Source organism: Coenobita brevimanus, chromosome 97 (assembly GCF_032717465.1).
Source record: "Coenobita brevimanus isolate Jiangsu-jjx chromosome 97, ASM3271746v2, whole genome shotgun sequence".
Taxonomy (NCBI): domain Eukaryota; kingdom Metazoa; phylum Arthropoda; class Malacostraca; order Decapoda; family Coenobitidae; genus Coenobita; species Coenobita brevimanus.
In genome coordinates this window covers 32,247,057-32,266,888 of record NC_137050.1, presented here as the reverse complement: position 1 = coordinate 32,266,888, position 19,832 = coordinate 32,247,057, and the positions used below count along the sequence as shown (strand labels likewise).

The 19,832-nt window shown below is 40.3% G+C and overlaps 1 protein-coding gene across 1 annotated transcript in view; it reads right to left on the bottom strand.

Moving 5' to 3' along the window:
• The window catches only part of Sec31 (COPII coat complex component secretory 31), a 485,856-nt gene that overhangs the window by 330,811 nt on the left and 135,213 nt on the right, over positions 1 to 19,832 (bottom strand). The window contains exon 10 of the mRNA XM_080283301.1: positions 13,514 to 13,696. Within this exon, the coding sequence (XP_080139427.1) occupies positions 13,514 to 13,696 (183 nt within the window). The remainder of the gene's footprint in view (positions 1 to 13,513; positions 13,697 to 19,832) is intronic.

The following is a 19,832-nucleotide window of genomic DNA, read 5'->3' as shown; positions in this document are numbered from 1 at the left end:
CCTCTACCAACTGTCTCAATCTCTCCTTTGAATCAGCCACCAGTGCAGTATCATCTGTAAACAGCAGCTGCTTCAGGTTCCACTCTCCACCATCAACATTCACCAGACTCAGACCTCCACCTAAAACACTTGCATTCACCTCCCTTACAACACCATCCATATAAATATTAAACAACCAAGGCGACATCACACATCCCTTTCGCAGCCCCACTCTCAAGGGAAACCAATCACTCACAGCATTTCCCACTCTTACACACGGTCTACTATTTACATAAAAACTTTTCACCCTTTTTAGTAACCTACCATCAAATCCATACAATCTTAAAACAGTCCACAAAGCCTCCCTATCAATTCTATCATACGCTTTCCCTTAATCCACGAATGGCCAAAACACATCCTCGCCTTTCGCTAAATACTTTTTACACACTTGTCTCACAGCAAACACCTGATCCACGCATCCCCTCCCTCTCCTAAAGCCACACTGCTCATCACCAATCACTCCCTCTGTACCCTCTCTAACTCTCATAATTAACACTCCACCATACACCTTACCTACAACACTCAACAGACTTATACCCCTAAAGCTAGTACATTCATACTTATCATCAATGCCTTTATACAATGGGACCACACAAGCACTTGCCAGTCAATTGGCACCATACCTTTCACAAAGCACACATTCAACAATCTTACTAACCAGTCAACAACAGTCACTCCACCACCTTTCAGGCATTCCACAGCACACCCATCCATACCTGCAGCTTTCCCTGTTTTCATCTCCTTTACTGCCTTCTCCACTTCCTCCTTCGTGATCAAAGAATCATTCAACTTTCCCAACACATGTATTCCTTGCACCCTTCCATCTGCCACAATCTCAGCCACCCTTTCCTCCTCTACATTTAACAATCTTTCAAAACACTCTGCCCATCTCTTCCTTACTGCATCCACCTCAATTAACATCCTTCCATCCTCTGCTTTTACTCGCTCTTTCTTCCCAGACTCTCCCTTTCGCACCCTTTTAACCTCCTTCCAGAACATTTTCTTATTCTGTTGAAAATTCTCAGTCAGCCACCTACCCCACCTCTCATCTGCTGCCACTTTAGCATCACGCACAGCCCTTCTCGCCCTATTCCTCTTTTCCTTATACCTCTCATATGACACCTCATCCTTCCTCTGCAGCCACACTTCATCTGCACATCTCTTCTCAGTCACAGCCATACTTACTTCCTTGCACCACCATTCATTTCCTTTTCTTACACCACCAACTACACGTCTCACACCACACACCTCTTCTGCATGCCCCACCACAGCACTCTTAAACAACTGCCATTCCTTCCCCACACTGCCATTTTCCTGATCTATCACTGCATTCCACTCATCTTTCAATTTCTCTTGATACTCTATCATTTTCTCTCTTTTATCCAACTCACTCACTTTCAAAACCTCCCTGCCACACCTAACCCTCCTAGCTCTCACCCATCTCTTACCTACTCTTAACTTTCCCTCCACCAGGTAGTGGTCAGAGATACCTCCACCCTCCCCTCTCAGAACTCTCACATCCAACAATCTTCCTATTACATTTCTGGTTGAAATGGAATTAAATAATAAGTTAGCAGAGAGAGTAAATAAGCTGGAGAATACTTTCCAAATGGAAACAGGGGCAATCAAAAAGGAACTACACCTGCAGATGGAAAGAAATGAAGTCTTATTAAAGGAAATAAACAGAAACGACACAACAATAGATGAGGTGTCAGTTAATATAGACTCACTAAGAAAGAGAACAAATGAAATTGGAAGTACAGTAGTCAACCATGAGAGATTTTTGAAGGAATTCAGAAATGATACAGATACAGTTAAGCAAGCATTCAGTCGGATTGACCAGGCAATGATACTGATAGAAGATAACTCAGGCAAATGAAATAATGAGAAATTGCAAAGATGAAGTACAAACTACATATGTTGAAATGGTTGAAGTGAAGAAAGAGATATAAGCCAAGGTCAAAGAAAAAAGCATATGGGAAAAAAAAAAAAAAAAAAAAAAAAAAAAGGCCCAAAGCTGATTAAAGAACTGGCTGAGATAAATAAATCTATAGTAATCACTGGTATGGATGAGAAAGAAATAAGAAACAGAATCTCTAGAGACCAAAAGGAGATGGTTAATATAATGAACATAATGAAAGAATTATCAGAGGATATCTGTGATAAAGATATAGAGGAACACAAAAAGTTAGGGAAATATGAGATAAATAAGTCATGGCCCCTCAAAGTAACCTTCCAAAGTGTGAACACTGTAGAAGAAATATTAAAAAATACTAACAACTCAAGGAATCACAGGAATTTACAAATGCATTGATTAAAAGATGTATACTCAGGAGGAGTGAGGATTACTAAAGGAAAAGATGGAAGAAGCAAAAACGAAAAAATGAGGACAGATCAGAGGAAAAGAGGAGTGAATTTTTTCACAAAGTAGCAGGGTTACAAGTAGGAATGTGGTACATAAAGAACAGGGACTAAAAAACAATAATAATAATAAGAAAAAAAAAAAAGTAGCAGACCCAACCTATGTCAGATTTGTAAACAACATGATTAAGATGATGTACTCAAATGCATCAAAATTATTTGAGATCAGGCTTCTACGCTCCTCATGGGGCAACGTAGGATTGGATGATGGATGGATGGATAAACGACTATGCCAAAGAAAAGAAGCCTCATATTATTTGCTCAACTGAAACAAAATTAATCCCAAGGATATCCAATGACACCCTAAATTTTGTAGAAAACAATATATGAAAGAGAGATAGAAATCTGAAAAAAGGATGAGGAGTTATGATATTAATAAAGAAAGTTCTCTAAGTCAAAAAAAGAGGACTAGACATACCCTCATGAGTTGAATCAAGTGCAATGAGATCAACACATCTGAAGGGAAAATAATGGTGGCTAATTTATACATGCCACCCAAAGCAAACACTTGGGAAAGAAGTGAATGTTATGAAGACTTGGCAGAAAGTACAATACAGAGTTTAAGAGCCCTATCACGTAGAACAGAAGAAAAATCTGAAGGCATTATATTAACTGGAGATTTCAACACGAATATAAATTGGAATACTCTAGATGTAAGAAACTATGAAAACTTTTGAGATCAAAAGCTCCTAGATCTTGTACAGGAGTTTTTCCTAACACAGCATGTAACGGAAAACACCAGAAAAAGAGGACTAAAATATCCATCACTATTATTAGATCTCACATTTGCCTGGCAAGATAATGATGCAAACAACATAATGTATCACCCTCCACTCAGCAAAAGTGACGATGACTATTACATTGCAATTTCAAGATTGAATATGGTATAGTTAGTAGTAATGGAAGTTACAAAAGGAGCCTAAACTACAAAAAAGGCAACTATCATGACCTAAAAAAGCACGGTATTAAAAGATAAGATATAAATGTTATACATAGAAAATTCTGTGAATTTTATGAAGCAGGAGTCCAAATATATATCCCTCAGAAAAAAGACGCAAAAATAGGGATAAAGAAATGGTTTAATACAGAATGTAAAAAAGCAAAAGAGAGAAGATATTTGCTGTGGAACAGATACAGATGACACAATAGTGAGAAGGCATATGACAACTACAAACACGCAAGAAATGATTATACAGTACTGCATAAAGACATGAGAGAAGCTCAAGAACAGTTTGAGGAAGACATTATAAATAAAAGTAGCGATCAACCGAAGCTGTTTTACAGCTACATCCGAAGCAAAACCAAAGTTAAAGATAAAATACAGTCCATCATGGATAAGGGAATAATCTATATCCAAGAAAAGGATATTTGTGATGTATTTAACAAAAAATTCCACACAGTTATTACCTAAGAAAGTAGATTTGAGAGAGATAATAGGGAAGATGCATGCCCACATATATATACAAATATATGAATATTGGAGCAACAGGTACTGGAGGAGTTAAGCAAATATGACAACAGAAAAGTAAATGGTCCTGATGAAGTTTCAGGTTGGGAATTATATGAATTACAAAAAAGTTATGCAGACCAATATATTTAATATTCAATGAATCCACAAGGTAAACTACCTGACATCTGGAAGAAAGCAAACATTGTTCCCCTATTCAGGAAAGGAAACAGACAAAGTCCACTCAACTACCAAACAGTATCTCTGCCCAGTGTTGAAAGTACGATATTACAAAAGCTGGCGAGAAAAATTTGGGGAAACCATCTGAAAAAATACAACATGATAACAGAAAGGCAGTTCAGTTTCAGAATGGAAAATCATGTGTTACTAATCTATTATGCTACTATGAAAGAGTTGCAGAAACACTACAGAAAAGAGAAGATTGGGTAGACAGTACAGTATCTGTTTGGATTTCAAGAAAGCATCTGACAGAGTAACATACCAAAGACTTTTATGGAAATTGTACCATCAAGGAGGAATCCCAGGTAATCTGTATTATTGGATGTGAGATTTTCTCAGAAAAAGGGAAATGAGAACAGTACTAAAGGGACACTACTCATTGTGGTGAGACGTGACTTGTGGAGTTCTACAGAGCTCAGTGCTGACAACAATTAAGTTTTTAGTAAATAAAAATGACACTGGCAGCAACATATGGAAGCTATCTAAATAAGTCTGCTGATGATGCAAAAATACTAAGGAGAATTACAAGTACAGACTCTTGCAGAGAGCTTCGTGAAGAATTAAATAAGTTCCGTGCATGGAGCAATAGATGGCAAATGGAATTCAATGTGGACAAATGCCATGTCATCAAATTTGGTAAAAGTGGTAAAAAGCCCAGACTGGGATTATAATCTAAGAAGTTCAACCCTACATATATGAGAAACCTAGGAATGATAATCAATACCAGATTATCTCTGGCTGACCACATCAGTGAGAAAGTACGGAACATGAATACACTGCTAATATGAGAACAGCATTCATATACCGTATATAAATGAAGACATGCTGAGATAGATAATTACATCATTCATCAGACCAACCCTGGAGTATGCATCAGTAGTCTGGAATTCACATCTCAAAAACCACTTACATAAGATTGATAAGGTACAATTGGCCATTACAAGATGGGCACCAAGCTTACAGGATCTAAGTTATGAAGAGAGACTAGAAATTATACCTACCAACATTACAAGAGAGAAGGAATAGAAGAGACATGATTATGCTATATAAATGCATCACAAGGAGAGAAAATGCATCACATGGAGAGAAAATATACATAAATGAGTATATAACCTATGGTGAAGCATCAGCAAGTGGATACTGCATTAAACTACATGAAAAGAGAAGTAATAAAGATGTAAGGAAATTCAGTTTCCCAAACTGGGCAACTGATCAGTAGAATTCACTACCGAATGAAATAGTGTGTGCCAAAATTATTCATAAATTTAAGGAAATGTATGATGAATATGATTTAATACATGGGAAACTACAAGCTTGACTCATTCCTATAAAGATACAATCAGGTAAGAACACACAGACAGACAGACAGACAGACACACACACACACACACACACACACACACACACACACACACACACACACACACACACACACACACACACACACACACACACAAAGGTTCCTTTCCTGACTGCCAAGACCACTGTAATGCTTAATTCAAAATCAGCCAACTTCCCTGATAAGCAACTTACTTATTTTCATCTTCTCACGTGCATTTTCACTAAAAAATAGGGTGGGCAGGATCCAGAAGCAAAAAAAGAACACTAGTGTAGCGAAATTATCAACAGAGTACTTAATGAAACACACCACACATAAAGTCACTTATTCACACAACTACCATTATCCATTTGCGTTTACTTACCTGGACAAAAAGATGAAGAAAAAGTTAACTGTATCAATGATTCGCCCAAGGCTGTAATATGCAGCAGTGGTATGGTCACCACATAAAAAGAAGGACATACGAATGACTGAATGAATACAAAGAGCAGCAACGAAGATGGTACCATACAAGGAAAGACTGTTGAGACTAACGCCTGTAGTCTCGAAACTGAGTGCAAGGGTTACCCTTCCCACACCCCGCTCGAAGCAGAAGCTCACACCTTCAATGCAAGTGGTAATCTTGAAAGCATGACAGCGCACCCCTTCGTGTGGGTAGTCACAGCAAACAGTTGGTAACATCATCATCATCATCATCCTACACCGACCCACGAGGAGAGTAGAAGCCCGAAGCCAGGCAAGTTGGTCCTGACATTTAAGATGGGAGTGACCAGCCTCACTCATCCCTGAGTGGCATTACGTGAGCAAAAAACCCCAACCCACCCTTGGATATAAACCTTCATAGGCTCAATCCAATTGGAGCAACGTAATTACCCACTAAACCACCAGGCGCCAAAATTTGGTTATATGGTTACCACCCAGTGTAGTAAATGGTTTCCTGGTGTACAGGAAACCATTTGGCTTGTTACTCAGTGTAGAGTCACCCACAGGCAGAAGGAAGAGAAAAGAACAAAGGAAAGAAAGACAGAAGAGGATGGAAGGAAAGAAGGATGGAGGAGAGGAAAGGGTAGACACCCGAGAACAGCACTACACTGAGTGAGTGGATGGCGAGTGCCCCCACCTATCAGTTGGTAACACTGATTAATTTTAAAATTTAAAATCTTAAATAAAAGAGCATATGACAGTTTCTAAAATTGACATACAATATGATCTCAATGTTAGCATTTTTTACCTCTTATTATTAAAGACTGGTATTTGTTCTTGAATACTCTGTTTAAGAGTATGCATACAGGTTCTGGAGAACTGTACCATAGGAAAAATTTGGTGTCAGACATAGCTTCAAAGGGGTTCATGCGGTCAGTAATAACTCTATGAATATGCCTTGGCTGGTCGTACTGATTTTTACAACATTTCTGCCCCCAAATGCTTATTTTTGCCATATTTCGCAACCAGAATTCCAAAATCCCACCAGTCCCCAAAGACACTTGGGAGGGGGGGATAATTTGAAAACCAAGCAAAAACACTGAAAATAAAGGTCAAATTCGTTCAGATCACACCAAAATACACCAGAAAAATATATTGCCAAACCAAACCAAAATACAGTCAAGTCATCTATGGCGTGGCAAATTGGTTCTTGACAGAGCCCGCGCCACAGAAAACCGCTCCATACACATAGCTAAATCTATGGGAAAAATGAAATTTGATTCTGGACGTTCGCCCAAAGTCCCCCTTTTCACCCCACTTTTCCCTATTTTTCCCCACTTTACACACACACACGCAATCAAGTAATCGGTCAAACAAAAATGACAACCCACCTTAATCACATCCTGTGCTGGTCCAGGTTGTCTCCGAGACCAAAGCAAACACTATTACATCAATACAGGCAGTGTTACTCATGTATAGTAAATCGTTGCAACAACACAATAATCACACATGCATAAAGTTGGCCTGGTGCTACATGATATATACTGTAGTACGATGCTTGGCTGAGAGGTGACGATAGCAGGGGGACACACGTGAATGAGTGGAAAAGACAGGGCTTTGAAGGGGTGGTGGGACCGCAACTGAACCAAAACAATGTTCTGCACGCCGGGGCCACCATCTTGCCTGACGCGAGCAATGGTTGCCTTGCATGCGCCAGGCGCTTCGTACAAAATTTTCCAATGGCAATATCGTCGTAGTGGGAAATTCATCGTAAACTGGATTTTGGGGGTGTAACTTTTTTGTTATCATTGTAGCGAATTATCGTATACCGGTTCAACATATAACTGGTAGTGACTACCGTACGTACCTGACTCCGACGACGGTTGGGTGTTTCAAGGCAAGAGGGGTGTTTCAAACCTTACCGTGCCAATGCCATAGGTATTTTATGCATGTGGTTCGTTTTGGGGGGGTCTGGCACCTTGCTGTGTCATAGAAAACCATGCTATAGATGCACGCACCACAGGCGACTTGACTGTAGTGAGGATTTGTAAAAGTTTACCGAACACAAACATGAGACTTCATAATTCAAACTAACTGGCTGTGCACGATTCGTCTGTTTAGGTAGTACTCGGTCATTCTTTACTGCAGGAATCATTTCATGAACTAATCAAACTAATAATATAAGTACCATGCACCATATCTGATAAACAGCTTAGTAGAAATAGTGAAAAATAAAATGGCAGTGGATACAGTATCTCAACTTTGTTTTCGTCTCGTTGTAAATTAACCATCTCCAAAGAAGCAGTGAAGTTTTTTAAAACTATAAAAATAGTAAAAGATTGTTTTTCTTCCTTTACGTGATTAAATAAAATTCCCATCAAACAAACCATAGGGTCTTTCAAATTCTACATAGTCTTCTTTGCACAAGGCTGATATAATAATCAAAAGGGCATATGAAGGGTGCTATGAGACTCCCCGTGGATTCCAGTACTATGCTGTGGTAATCCCCTCCTGTTCACCAGGGAACACTCTCTCTTTCGTGCATTATGATTATGAAAATATAACTCTACACTGAGTGACAAGCCAAATGGTTTCCTGTACACCAGGAAACCATTTACTACGCTGGGTGGTAACCATATAACCAAATTTTGGCACCTGGTGGTTTAGTGGGTAATTATTGTGCTCCAATCAGATTGAGCCGGTGAAGGTTTATATCCAAGGGGTGGTTGGAGTTTATTGCTCATGTAATGCCACTCAGAGATGAGTGAGGCTGGTCACTCTCATCTCAAATGTCAGGACCAACTGCCTAGCCCCGGGCTCCTACGCTCCTCATGGGGCAACGTAGGATTGTATGATGGATGGATGGATGGATGAATAGGGGAAGGTGAACACCTGCCCACAGTTTAAGACTACGGCCGTAAATCTCCCAACCCTAGAAAAAAGAAGGATAAGGGGAGATCTGATTAATGTGTACAGAGTATCCAGGAGAATGGAGAAGCTTCATAGGAAGGACCTGTTTAGGTGGGACGAAAGAGAAATGAGGGGTCATGGAAAAAAGTTGAAAAGGACCGCATGCAAGAGACACATCAAGAAATGCATCTTCCTTTACAGAACTAATGAAGCATGGAATAACCTGGATAAAGAGGTGATAAATGTCAAGGATATTCACCATTTCAAAACCAAGCTGGATGTTAGTAGTTATGAAGATGGGACTGTATGAACATTGCTCCTCTCCCATAAATCACAACTAGGTAAATACACACACACACACACACACACACACACACACACACACACACACACACACACACACACACACACACACACACAAGGTCTCTCTCCTGACAGCCAAGACCACTACAGTATATGCTAAACTCAAAATCAGCTGACCTCCTTGACAAGCAACTTACTCATCTTTATCTTTCCACATGCATTTCCACTCAAAAATAGAGTGGGAAGGATCCTGAGGTAGGAAAGAAGACTACTGTAGAGATATTATCAACAGAGTGTTTAATGAAACACACCACACATACAGTCACATGTCATTCAAACAACTATCATTATCCATTTACTTACTGCTCTCTTTAATCAGTACAGTAACACAGGTGCCAGAGGCTAAGCTATTACCTCCAAAAACTCAAAGCAAGGATGACCAGTTCTCTCCCATGAATAGCAATATTTGAGCAATTAACCTCAAGCCTGCCATGTGCTTCTCCATACATACTGGTACTTCACCCATCCACTTCAGTCCCCTGTCAATTCTAAAGCTTCATCAACTTCCAAACCACATTTTCTTACACATAAGCACATAAAGAGACTAGTGCAGAGGAAAAAGGAGGAGGTAAATGACAATCTAGGAAGAAAAATGAATGTAAATTACTCTGAAAATAGGAAGTTATTCTGGAAAGAGGTGCAGAAATGTAGAAGTGATGGTGGAATGAAATGTGAAAGTGTGAAGTATGTAAATGGCAAATTATTAACCCTTGGGGATTTGTAAGGACCAGATGGAAAGAATATTTTGAAAGCCTGATGAATGAGAATAAAGATAGCAGAGCCACTTCAAACATGACTGGTTTTGGGGGTGTGCAGAGAAGGAATGCAGTGCCAGGAAAAGTGATACTCACACAGGTGAAGAATGCCGTGAAGCGGCTGAAAAATGGGAAAGCAGCTGGGGTTGATGTGGTGTATGCTGAGATGAATAAGTGTAGTGGAGAGAGCGGAAAGAAGTGCTTGTTGGAGATGTGTAAGAAAGCATGGATGAGTGAAACTATGCCAGCACAGCGGAAAAAAGCTGTAAGTGTACCCCTGTACAAAAATAAAGGTGAATGAAGGGAGTGCAAGAATTATCGTGCCATAAGTTTACTGAGTGTTGTAGGGAAGGTATAAGGAAGAATTATTATAGAGAAAGTAAGAGAGATACCAAAAGTCCTACTGAGTGATGAACAGGGTGGCTTTAGGAGTGGCAGAGGATGTGTGGATCAAAGATTTGCAGTGAGACAGATAGTGGAGAAGACTTGTGAGAAGGACTATAAGGTGTTTATGACAAATATGGATCTGGAAATAACCATACGACAAAGTAGACAGAGAAGGATTGTGGAAGTTTTCGAGCATGTACGGTGTAGATGGTAAGCTGCTAGGTGCCGTCAAGAGTTTTTATGATGGTAGTGATGCATGTGTATTGGTAAACGGGCATCTAAGTGAATGGTTCACAATAAATGTGGGCATGTGACAAGATTGTGTGATGTCCCCGTGGTTGTTCAATGAATACAGTATATGGACGGGGTGATGAGAGAAGTAAAAACACGAGTAATGGAGAGAGGGATGGTGCTGGTAATGAATGGTGATGGATGGAATATCTCAAATATGTTATACGCTGATGATGCAGTACTACTTGCAAATACCAGACAAGAGCTTAGAAGACTAGTGGAGAGTTTTGCTGATGTCTGTGCTCGTCGCGCCTTGAGCATAAATGTAGATAAGAGTAAAGTGATGTAATCGAGAGAGAATGTGACTCCCAGTGTAATGTTACAGTGAATGGAGAGAGACTGGAATTGGTGAGAGAGTTCAAATATCTGGGTACAGTGATAGAAAAGAGGAAAATGTGCACAAGATGTGGAAACTAGAGTGACACAAGAAAGGAAGGTAGCCGGTGCTATGAAGGCCTCGATAAGAAACAGTGGCTTGAGTGTTGCAGCTGTGTGAGGCTTAAATGAAGGAGTATTAGTGCCAACTTTAACATACAGACGTGAGACTATGGTATGGCATGAAAATGAAAAGTCAAGAGTGAAAGCAGTGGAGATGGGACTGCTGAGGAATGTATGTGGAGTACAGAGAGTGGATAGGATATGAAAATGCCATTCGTGAAAGATGCAGGGTGAGGAAGTCTGTGGACACCAGTATCGAAGACAGTGTACTGAGATGGCATGGTCATGTGGAGAGAATGGAAAACAATACAGTGGTGAAAAGAGTATATCTGAGTGAATTTGAAGGAGAGAGGAGTCGAGGCAGGCCAAGAAGGTGGAGGGATAAGATGGATGAGTGTGTGAGGAAGAGAGGTATGGAAGTCGGTAAAGCTAGGAGACTGACAAAAGATCGAGCTGGCTGGAAGAACGTTGTGAGAAGAAGTGTATGACAAGGGATTTGGAACCCCTTTTAATGAGACAGCGTTCAGACTGACACCATCAGATATGTTTATGTAATTCTATAGAATCTGGTGAAAGTTTTTTGGCGTATCAGAGACAGCCAGGATTCTGGGGCTTGAATTATAAGTGAATGGAAGTGTGGCCCATTGGAGTTGGCAAAACTAGGCTGTATGGACATTCATACTCCTCATCCTGGCCTAGGCTGGGAAAGGAGGTCCGTATGATGATGATGATGATGATTTTCTTACACATTCATCCACCTTCTTTATCGTCTACCATACCTCCATCCATTTTCTTTTTTACCTACCATACCTCCTCCATATATAACTACACCTTCTAAGCAAACTCTATTCCACTCTTCAATCACAAGCCCTTATTACCCTGCTTCTTTTATGAGGCACTATGTTCCTTAACCCACCACGTCCCGTTGACATATATATATACGTCCGAACGTTTTGTCACTGTTAGTCTCGTTGACGTATATAAACATGCCACAATACAAAGGTCTGTCATTTGCACATTTTTCAAATTTCGAACGTGATTTTTGGTACATATACACAGGACACCTTCCTCTACAAGATGCCAGGCAGGGACAATGCCTTACCCTGCATGATCTCTCCCCTCCCACATGCCATTGTCTCGGCAACTCACTTGTTACCAGTGACCTGGCCAGTAAAGACATGTCGTGCCATGGTACGAAATTCAAGGCCAGAGTGATTCCCCAATCAATGACAATGTGGAGGACAAAGTTTATGTAGCATTAGAGGAAGAAACTGTCAGAAATGATGATCATGTAATGTCACCAAAAAAGGTCAGGTATGTTGATGTGTTTGGCGAGTGAAACAATGCATATATTGCCTATATTACTGTGTGAAAACCAATATACTCTCGTACTACATATAAATTCGTACCAAATAAATAAATAAATACCGTACCGTTGATGAGTGGTGTGGAATAGTTACCCTCCCATAGAACTCGTTTTCTTTGGAGCCAGCCTGATAGAAAACCCAGTAAGGTAAGGGGTACTGGTACCTGTATTCAATATTTTAAACCTCAGGTGAGCGATTTCTCTATGAATTTTCAATGTTTTTCACCAAAAGCGGAGGTTTGAGCCAAAAAATTTTTTTTCCAAAACTGGTCGGGATTGGGGGGAGTCAGTGGTGGAAAATCAGTCGGGACGGGGCAGGTTAACTTATAAACATGATGCATCCCCAACACATTCCTGCTTTTACTTTTGACTTCAAACATTCATGACATGACAAAGTCTCACGCCCATATATTAGTGTACTTACCAACATACATTCAAGCAATTCTCTTGCACTGTACATAATCAGTCCTATGTATTGTATCAAGCCATTCACATCATCATCATCATCCAGACCTCTTTCCCACCCTAGGACAGGGTGAGGAGTAGCAACGTCCAGACAGTACAAATTTGCCCAATACAAATACGCCACACTTCCATTCACTCATCATTCAAGCCCCCAGAATCCTGGCTCTACCGGATACACCAAAAACATTCACCACATTCTGCAGCTTCACACACACACGTATCCAATTGAGTCAATCCGGATGCTGCCATGCTCACAAGGGGTGCCATTCACAACACTGGAAGTAAATCTTCCTTATTCTACTCTCTCCATTTCCTTTACACAGTTACCTCTCTTTCTATTACTGCACCAACGTACTTAACTCATTCATCAAGTTATGTCTATCCATTCACTAACATCTCATACTAAGTCATTATCGCTCTCAACAACCATCACTTTACTCATAACTACATTAATTTTTAAACCATGCCATTCACAGACATTAAAAAAATTCTTAACAGGTCTGCAAACACCCTGTTCATAATCACCAAGCAACACGGCTTCATCTGTATATATTAGATTTGAAATACTAAACTTTTTACCGTCAAACACTATTGTGGAACAAGAATAAAAAATGTGAAAGAGTTCTAACCGTGGTGCCAAGACTGGCCATTTTGTCTGCAAGGACCTCTGCACTGATGCCTTGTGTGTCCTGTATGCCAGGAGCAGGAGGGTGGAGGCGAGAGGAGACTTGCTTGTTTGTATATCCAAGAAGTTCCATGTACCTTGCTCGTGGTGATTCCTCAAAGTTGGCACTGATATACTGCCACAAAATCTGAAAGGAAATGTAAGAAGGAAAAGTAGAAAAAAGTGTGACAATGTAAGAGATGAGGAAAGCAAAGTGACATCCAGAAACAGCTCTCATTTGAGCAAGTGCGGAGTGGAAAATGCAGCGGGGCATATCTGAGTTTCATGCATGGGAAGGAGAATCCTAATACTCAAAAACTTCCCTCTTTCTTACCTCAACATTAAATTTCATACACATATCATCATCCAGACCTTTTTCCCACCCTGCACCCTGGGATGGGGAGAGAGGGGTCCAGAAAGACAAGAAATTTTGATATAATGAGACACTAATTTAAGTTTGTCCAGCCAAATGTGCCCACACCCTGACTCACTCACCATTCAAGTCCCTGAATCCTGAATTCACTTCAAAAGGATAAACATTCACACTTAAAGGTGCTTCATACCACCTATCAGCTAGAATCAAACATAAACACAACATACAACCACCACAGTCATCCAAAACCTACAGCTAAAAAGCCTCCTTCATGAACCTTCAAGACAGTTGCCACCCAAAGAAATCACCCTTCCCAGGAACACAGACTATGGTGACTACCACCCTTCTCTACTAAATTTTCAATCCAAAATACACAGACAATTAACCCCTAAGGTCCTAAATGGCCCTGTGGGGGTTTGCATTACTTTGATACCCTGGCCTAAAGAGCCCAGTAGGGCAATTGCAATAAAAAACTGCATTCAAATTTTCCCGCTTCTTACTTGATGTAACCAACATCAAGACCACTCCAGCTACAAGTTGAGAGGGAGGGAGGTGGGCTCCAGCCCACTAACAGAGTGGGGGTGAGTCCCCCCCCCTGCCCTGTCTCTCCCTCTGCGTACCACCTGAGTCAATGCCTTATATGATATATCCCACTCTTTCTACCCTTCCTACTGCCACTAGAGCATACAGGTGAGGTTTGGCTGTAGCAGTGATTCCCCTCCTGACCCCGACCCCCCCCTCCACTCACCTTACTCCCCAGGCTTGGCTGCCGAGAGATGTATCCCTCACCACTTCTCCTTCCTGCCTTTTTTTTTTTTTTTTTTTTTTTTTAAATGCGAAGAAGAAGGAAGCAAGGGCCATGAGCCTGCAATAACAGTTCCCTCCATGAGAAAAACAAAATACAATAGAGAGCCAAATTCAAGATCCGATCATTTCGAGATGCCTGGACACACTGCATTTGAAAGACTGGAGATCATAGGTAGCAGGAAATACAGCAGAGGGAGACAGTTCCAGAGCTGACCCGTTGCATAAATGAAGGACTGGGAGTAATGGTTAACTCTTGGATTAGAGAGCTGGACAGAAAAGGGATGAGAGTTTGCTGCTAGATGGGTGCAGTTAAAGGTGATATTTCCACACTCTACACTCCCTCCCATTGGAAATTCCCCACCCTCCCTCCACCTTCCTCTTTTCATCCACTGTATTACTCCCCTACATCCTCACATGATGCATGGAATGAGGATTCATTTCCTGACTTTATTGCATTTTATAAACCTAAAATAAGACTTTGCTTTTTCTTGCAGCAATATCTAGTGTATGTATAGTAATATGTGTGCATGTTATTAGCTCAATGTAATGCATATTATTGGAAATTTACCATGCATTACCATATTTTTCTTTGGGTTATGTCTCTATGCCACTGTTTTTTACACCTTTAGTGTTGTAATTATTTGTTTTCCTACAGTATGGGAAACAAGTCTGTACATATAAAGCTGTGTTATACCTTTATGTTGCAGACATGGCATGATATTTTATTATATTATCAAGTTTGTAGTATTGAGTACATTGATGACTGTACCTTTTTTTTTTTTTTTTTTTTTTTTTTTTTTTTAAAGGATGATACTTTTTGTTCAGGTTTAGTTAGGCAACGTTCATTCATATCTACGAACATTATTCACCTTGAATGTCGTGAGTTTTGACAGGTGAATCACCGTAATGAGGCCATTTTCTGCGATGTACCGCCTCTTGCCAGGCTGGGAAGGGTAACTTATTTTATTTGCCACGCTGCTGTACGATAACTACTCGGTCAATCTGGATGAGGCTTACATCACTGCGTGTGTAAATTCTTGCTCTTGAAATGTATGCCATAAATTTTGACATTTACAATACATGAAAAAACACCTCTTTTTTGCAGTTGGTTTTTTTTTTTTTTTTTTTTTTTTTTTTTTTTTGAGCAAATTGCAGACTTTAGGGGTTAATAACTATAATCTAGCCCCTCATACCACACAATACATTTACTCACTTTATGCACCTCACTCCCACAACACAAGCAAGTTTTCAACAAAACCTCATCAAAAATTTACTAGGAGCACCCAGCTGAGGTGAGTAGTTTCTTGCAATCCACCAGGTTCATGTGGTTATGAAGCAAAGCTACTGATGTAACATGTGATGACAAAATGCTTTATATCAAAGATGTGGTATATGGACTTCAAAAGGAGAGGGGACAAAGGGCTGAAAGTTTAGTTATAACTATACATAATGAATGAACATGACTAGGAAATGTAAGCTGAGAAAAAAAAAAAAAAAAATGTTGTCAGGAAAAAGGCATGGTATAGCAGATATACAGTGGTATGAAAACATAAGTATAAATACAAAGGAAGAAGCTTGAGATGTAAGCTGAAAAACTTTGTGACATTTAAGCATATGACACAGTTACACCCAAATAATATGACAGTCATTATCTTTCTGTTTTCTTCTGCAAAACAAACATGTTGTGGATGCTTTCTAACATACTGTACAGTATGGTTATCAATTTTCTAAGTTTGAATAATGAATGGATTAATGAATGAATGGTAAACTTATTTGGTCACTATGCTGACATACCTATTTGCTGTACAATGCTACACACACACACACACACACACACTATCTATCTATCTATAGCCAGACGCCCTAATCCCATAAAGGGTGGCCACAGACAAAACATCTCCAAGTCACTCTGTCACCCACCATTTGACTGCCCTCCCCCTAACTCACTCCCCCCTCTCTCATATACCTCTTGTGAAAAATATTTAATGTATTCAAGTCGGTATCCTCACTCAGGGCACCACAGTGTCAGAAATTTCTAGTATTTTTTAATAAAAAAAAACTCGTAGGTTGTTACTCGTCCCTAAAGTTGTCCTTCAGTAAATTCAAACAAGTCTCATAGAGTTAGCTGAACCGTAACTTAATCTAAACTCACCTACAGTAACTATTTCTCTTCTATCTCCCAGCTAATCCCCCATTGAATTGGACAATCGTAAAGGTTACATAGCTAGTGAACAGGGAGTGTCGGACAACCAATGATGATGAGGCTGCTTTTCTGTAGTTGCTTATCTGTAGCTGCGTGGGCTATCAAGCATCCTTAAGGTGCATATGTACAACATGCTACATGAACCTGGTCTAGGAGCAGAGTCCTAACTCAACGAGGTCTACGAGCAGAATGCCTAGCAGCAGGCCCTAGTTCCTCATAGAATTGGACGGGTGCCAACTATTAATAAATTACAGTACTAAATACAGTTAGATTACATCATGATACATACACGGTGAAACTAACAAATTAATCTTAGATTTATATAAACTAAAGTTAAACCAAATATTCCCTTTAACTATGTTAATATCTTAAATCCACATCTGCTTTACATGAAGACCTTTTCATCATCGCCACGTCATCTAAAGCGCAGACGCAGTTTAGGTCAGTGGAAATTCCCATATAATTACATGTACTGTATTTACAATATAGTTGTCCATGAGGGTTAAATGCAGTAGCATTTAATTTATCAATAATAAAAATTATTCAAGAGAACGTAATTTCTGGGTTAAAAAAACCGCTTGAACAAGTGACAATGGTCTCTAGTTTTCCTCTGCTTCTAACCAGGGACGACTATTATAAAAAGTAGAGCGCGCAACTGCTCTGGGGGAAAATATTTCCCACACCTCTCAACTCCATCCCTCCACCTCATCCTCGGTCTTCCCCTCCCTCCACTTCACCTACATACACCCTCTTTGTCAGTCTTTCATTCTCCATTCTCTCCACATGTCCAAATCACCTCAGTGTATTTCTCCTAATTTTCTCAACCACATCCACATCCACCCCACAACTTTCTTTCACTTCTTCATTTGTCAACCTATCCCTCCATGTCACTCCACATGCTCCTCTCAAGTAACTCATTTCCATTGCTCTCGCTCTTGACTTGTTCCCCTCTAGCAACGTCCATGCCTCACTTCCATACGTCAGGGTAGGGATCACAATACTATCTTGACTTCTTAACTTCCATACTCACCTCCCTATTTCTCATCACTGCTTTCAGTGAACCAATAACCTTCCTTCCCTACTGTAAACTCTCATGCACTTCATTCCCAAAAGTTCCATCCTTACTCATCACACTCTCCTAGTACTTGAATGCACTCACATTCTCCACATCCTCACCATCTAACATCACTCTGCATTCTGTAACTTCATTCCTCTGAAACACCATAGCTTTACTTTTGTTTATAATAACTTTCAGCTTCCTCCTCCTACACACTGTCCCAAATTCATTCACCAACCTTGCAACTCCCATTCATCTGCACTCAACAATACTGTATCATCACCAAACAGCAACACCGGAAGCTTCCACATCTCATCCTCATTCGAGCCAACCCCACATCCACTGCCCTACCCTGCACCTCCTTTACAATCCCATCCATGTATATATTAAACAGCCATGGAGACATCACACATCCCTGTTTCAGTCCCACATTTAGATCAAAGAACTCACTCAGCTCACCATCCACTTGCACTGTAGCCCTTGCTCCTTCGTACATACTCTTCACAGCACTCAACAATTTTCCCTCCACTCTATATATTCTTAATACCTTCCACATACTTTGCCTATCATTTCTGTCAAAAGTGTTCTCCAAGTTCATGAAGGCAGCATACACTTTCTTTCCCTTCTCTAGATACTTCTCTACTAAACATCTTAGAACAAATATCTGATCTATACACCTTTTTCCCTTCCTAAATCCCCCTTGTTCTTCTCCAACTAGCTCCTCTGTCATGTGCCTAACCCTATCAATGAGTATTCGACCACTTATTTTTCCAGTCACACCAAGAAGGCAAAAACCCCTATAGTTACCACATACTTCTCTCTCCCCTTTTCCTTTGTATAAAGGAACAATTATTCCTGATTTCCAGTCCTCTGGAACCCTTCCCTCTTCCCAAGCCAATCTACACAACTGCCATATCCACTCCACAACAATCTCACTCCCATACTTCAGCATTTCACGACGCACTCCATCAATTCCTGGGGCCTTTCCCATCTTGACCTTCTTCACTGCTTCCACTACTTCCGTCCTACTGATCTCTTCCTCCCTCCTCTTATCTCTTCTTCTCCCAGCCATTCCCCAACCACTTATACTCGCACTGCTCTCACGCTCTACATTTAACAAATCCTCAAAGTGCTCATTCCATCTCTTCAATTTCTCTCTCTTCTCCTCCAACAATCTACTATTCCCATCTTTCTCTCCCCTACTATTTCCCCTTTCACACTGTCTTACTTTCTTTACCTCCTTCCAAAACAATTTCTTACTCTCCCTCCATTTTACACTCAGATTCCTCCCAAACTCATCATCCACTTTCTTCTTACTCTCCTTCACCAATCTCTTCACCTCCCTTCTCCTGCTCACATATACCTTTCTCTCCTCTCCCTCATCTTCTCCCCTAACTCTACTAGCTAGCCATTCACTATATGCCTTCTTCTTTTGTTCCACAGCTCGTTTCACCTCATCATTCCACCATGCTGTCCCTTGTGCACCCCTGCATCTCCTCCTCACTCCACAAACTACCTCACACGCTGTGCCTACCTCTTCTGTGAATATCTTACATACATCTTCCACCCCTTCCATCTGCTCTAACTCATATCTTTCCAATCTTTCTTCCACTATGCACTTATATTCTGCCATTTTCTCACTACAGTACAATCCCAGTTAACCGGGTGGCTTGGGGAATTTACCTTCCCAGTTACAGATTTTTCCCGTATTTCTGATTTTCAAGTCAAATCTATATAAAGGCTATCACAGCAGTAAATACAGTTCAGGTACTCACCAGTCACATTAGGGGTTACACTAAGAGATTCCGCCTGAAAAACTGCCTTGTAAACATACACCATGGTCA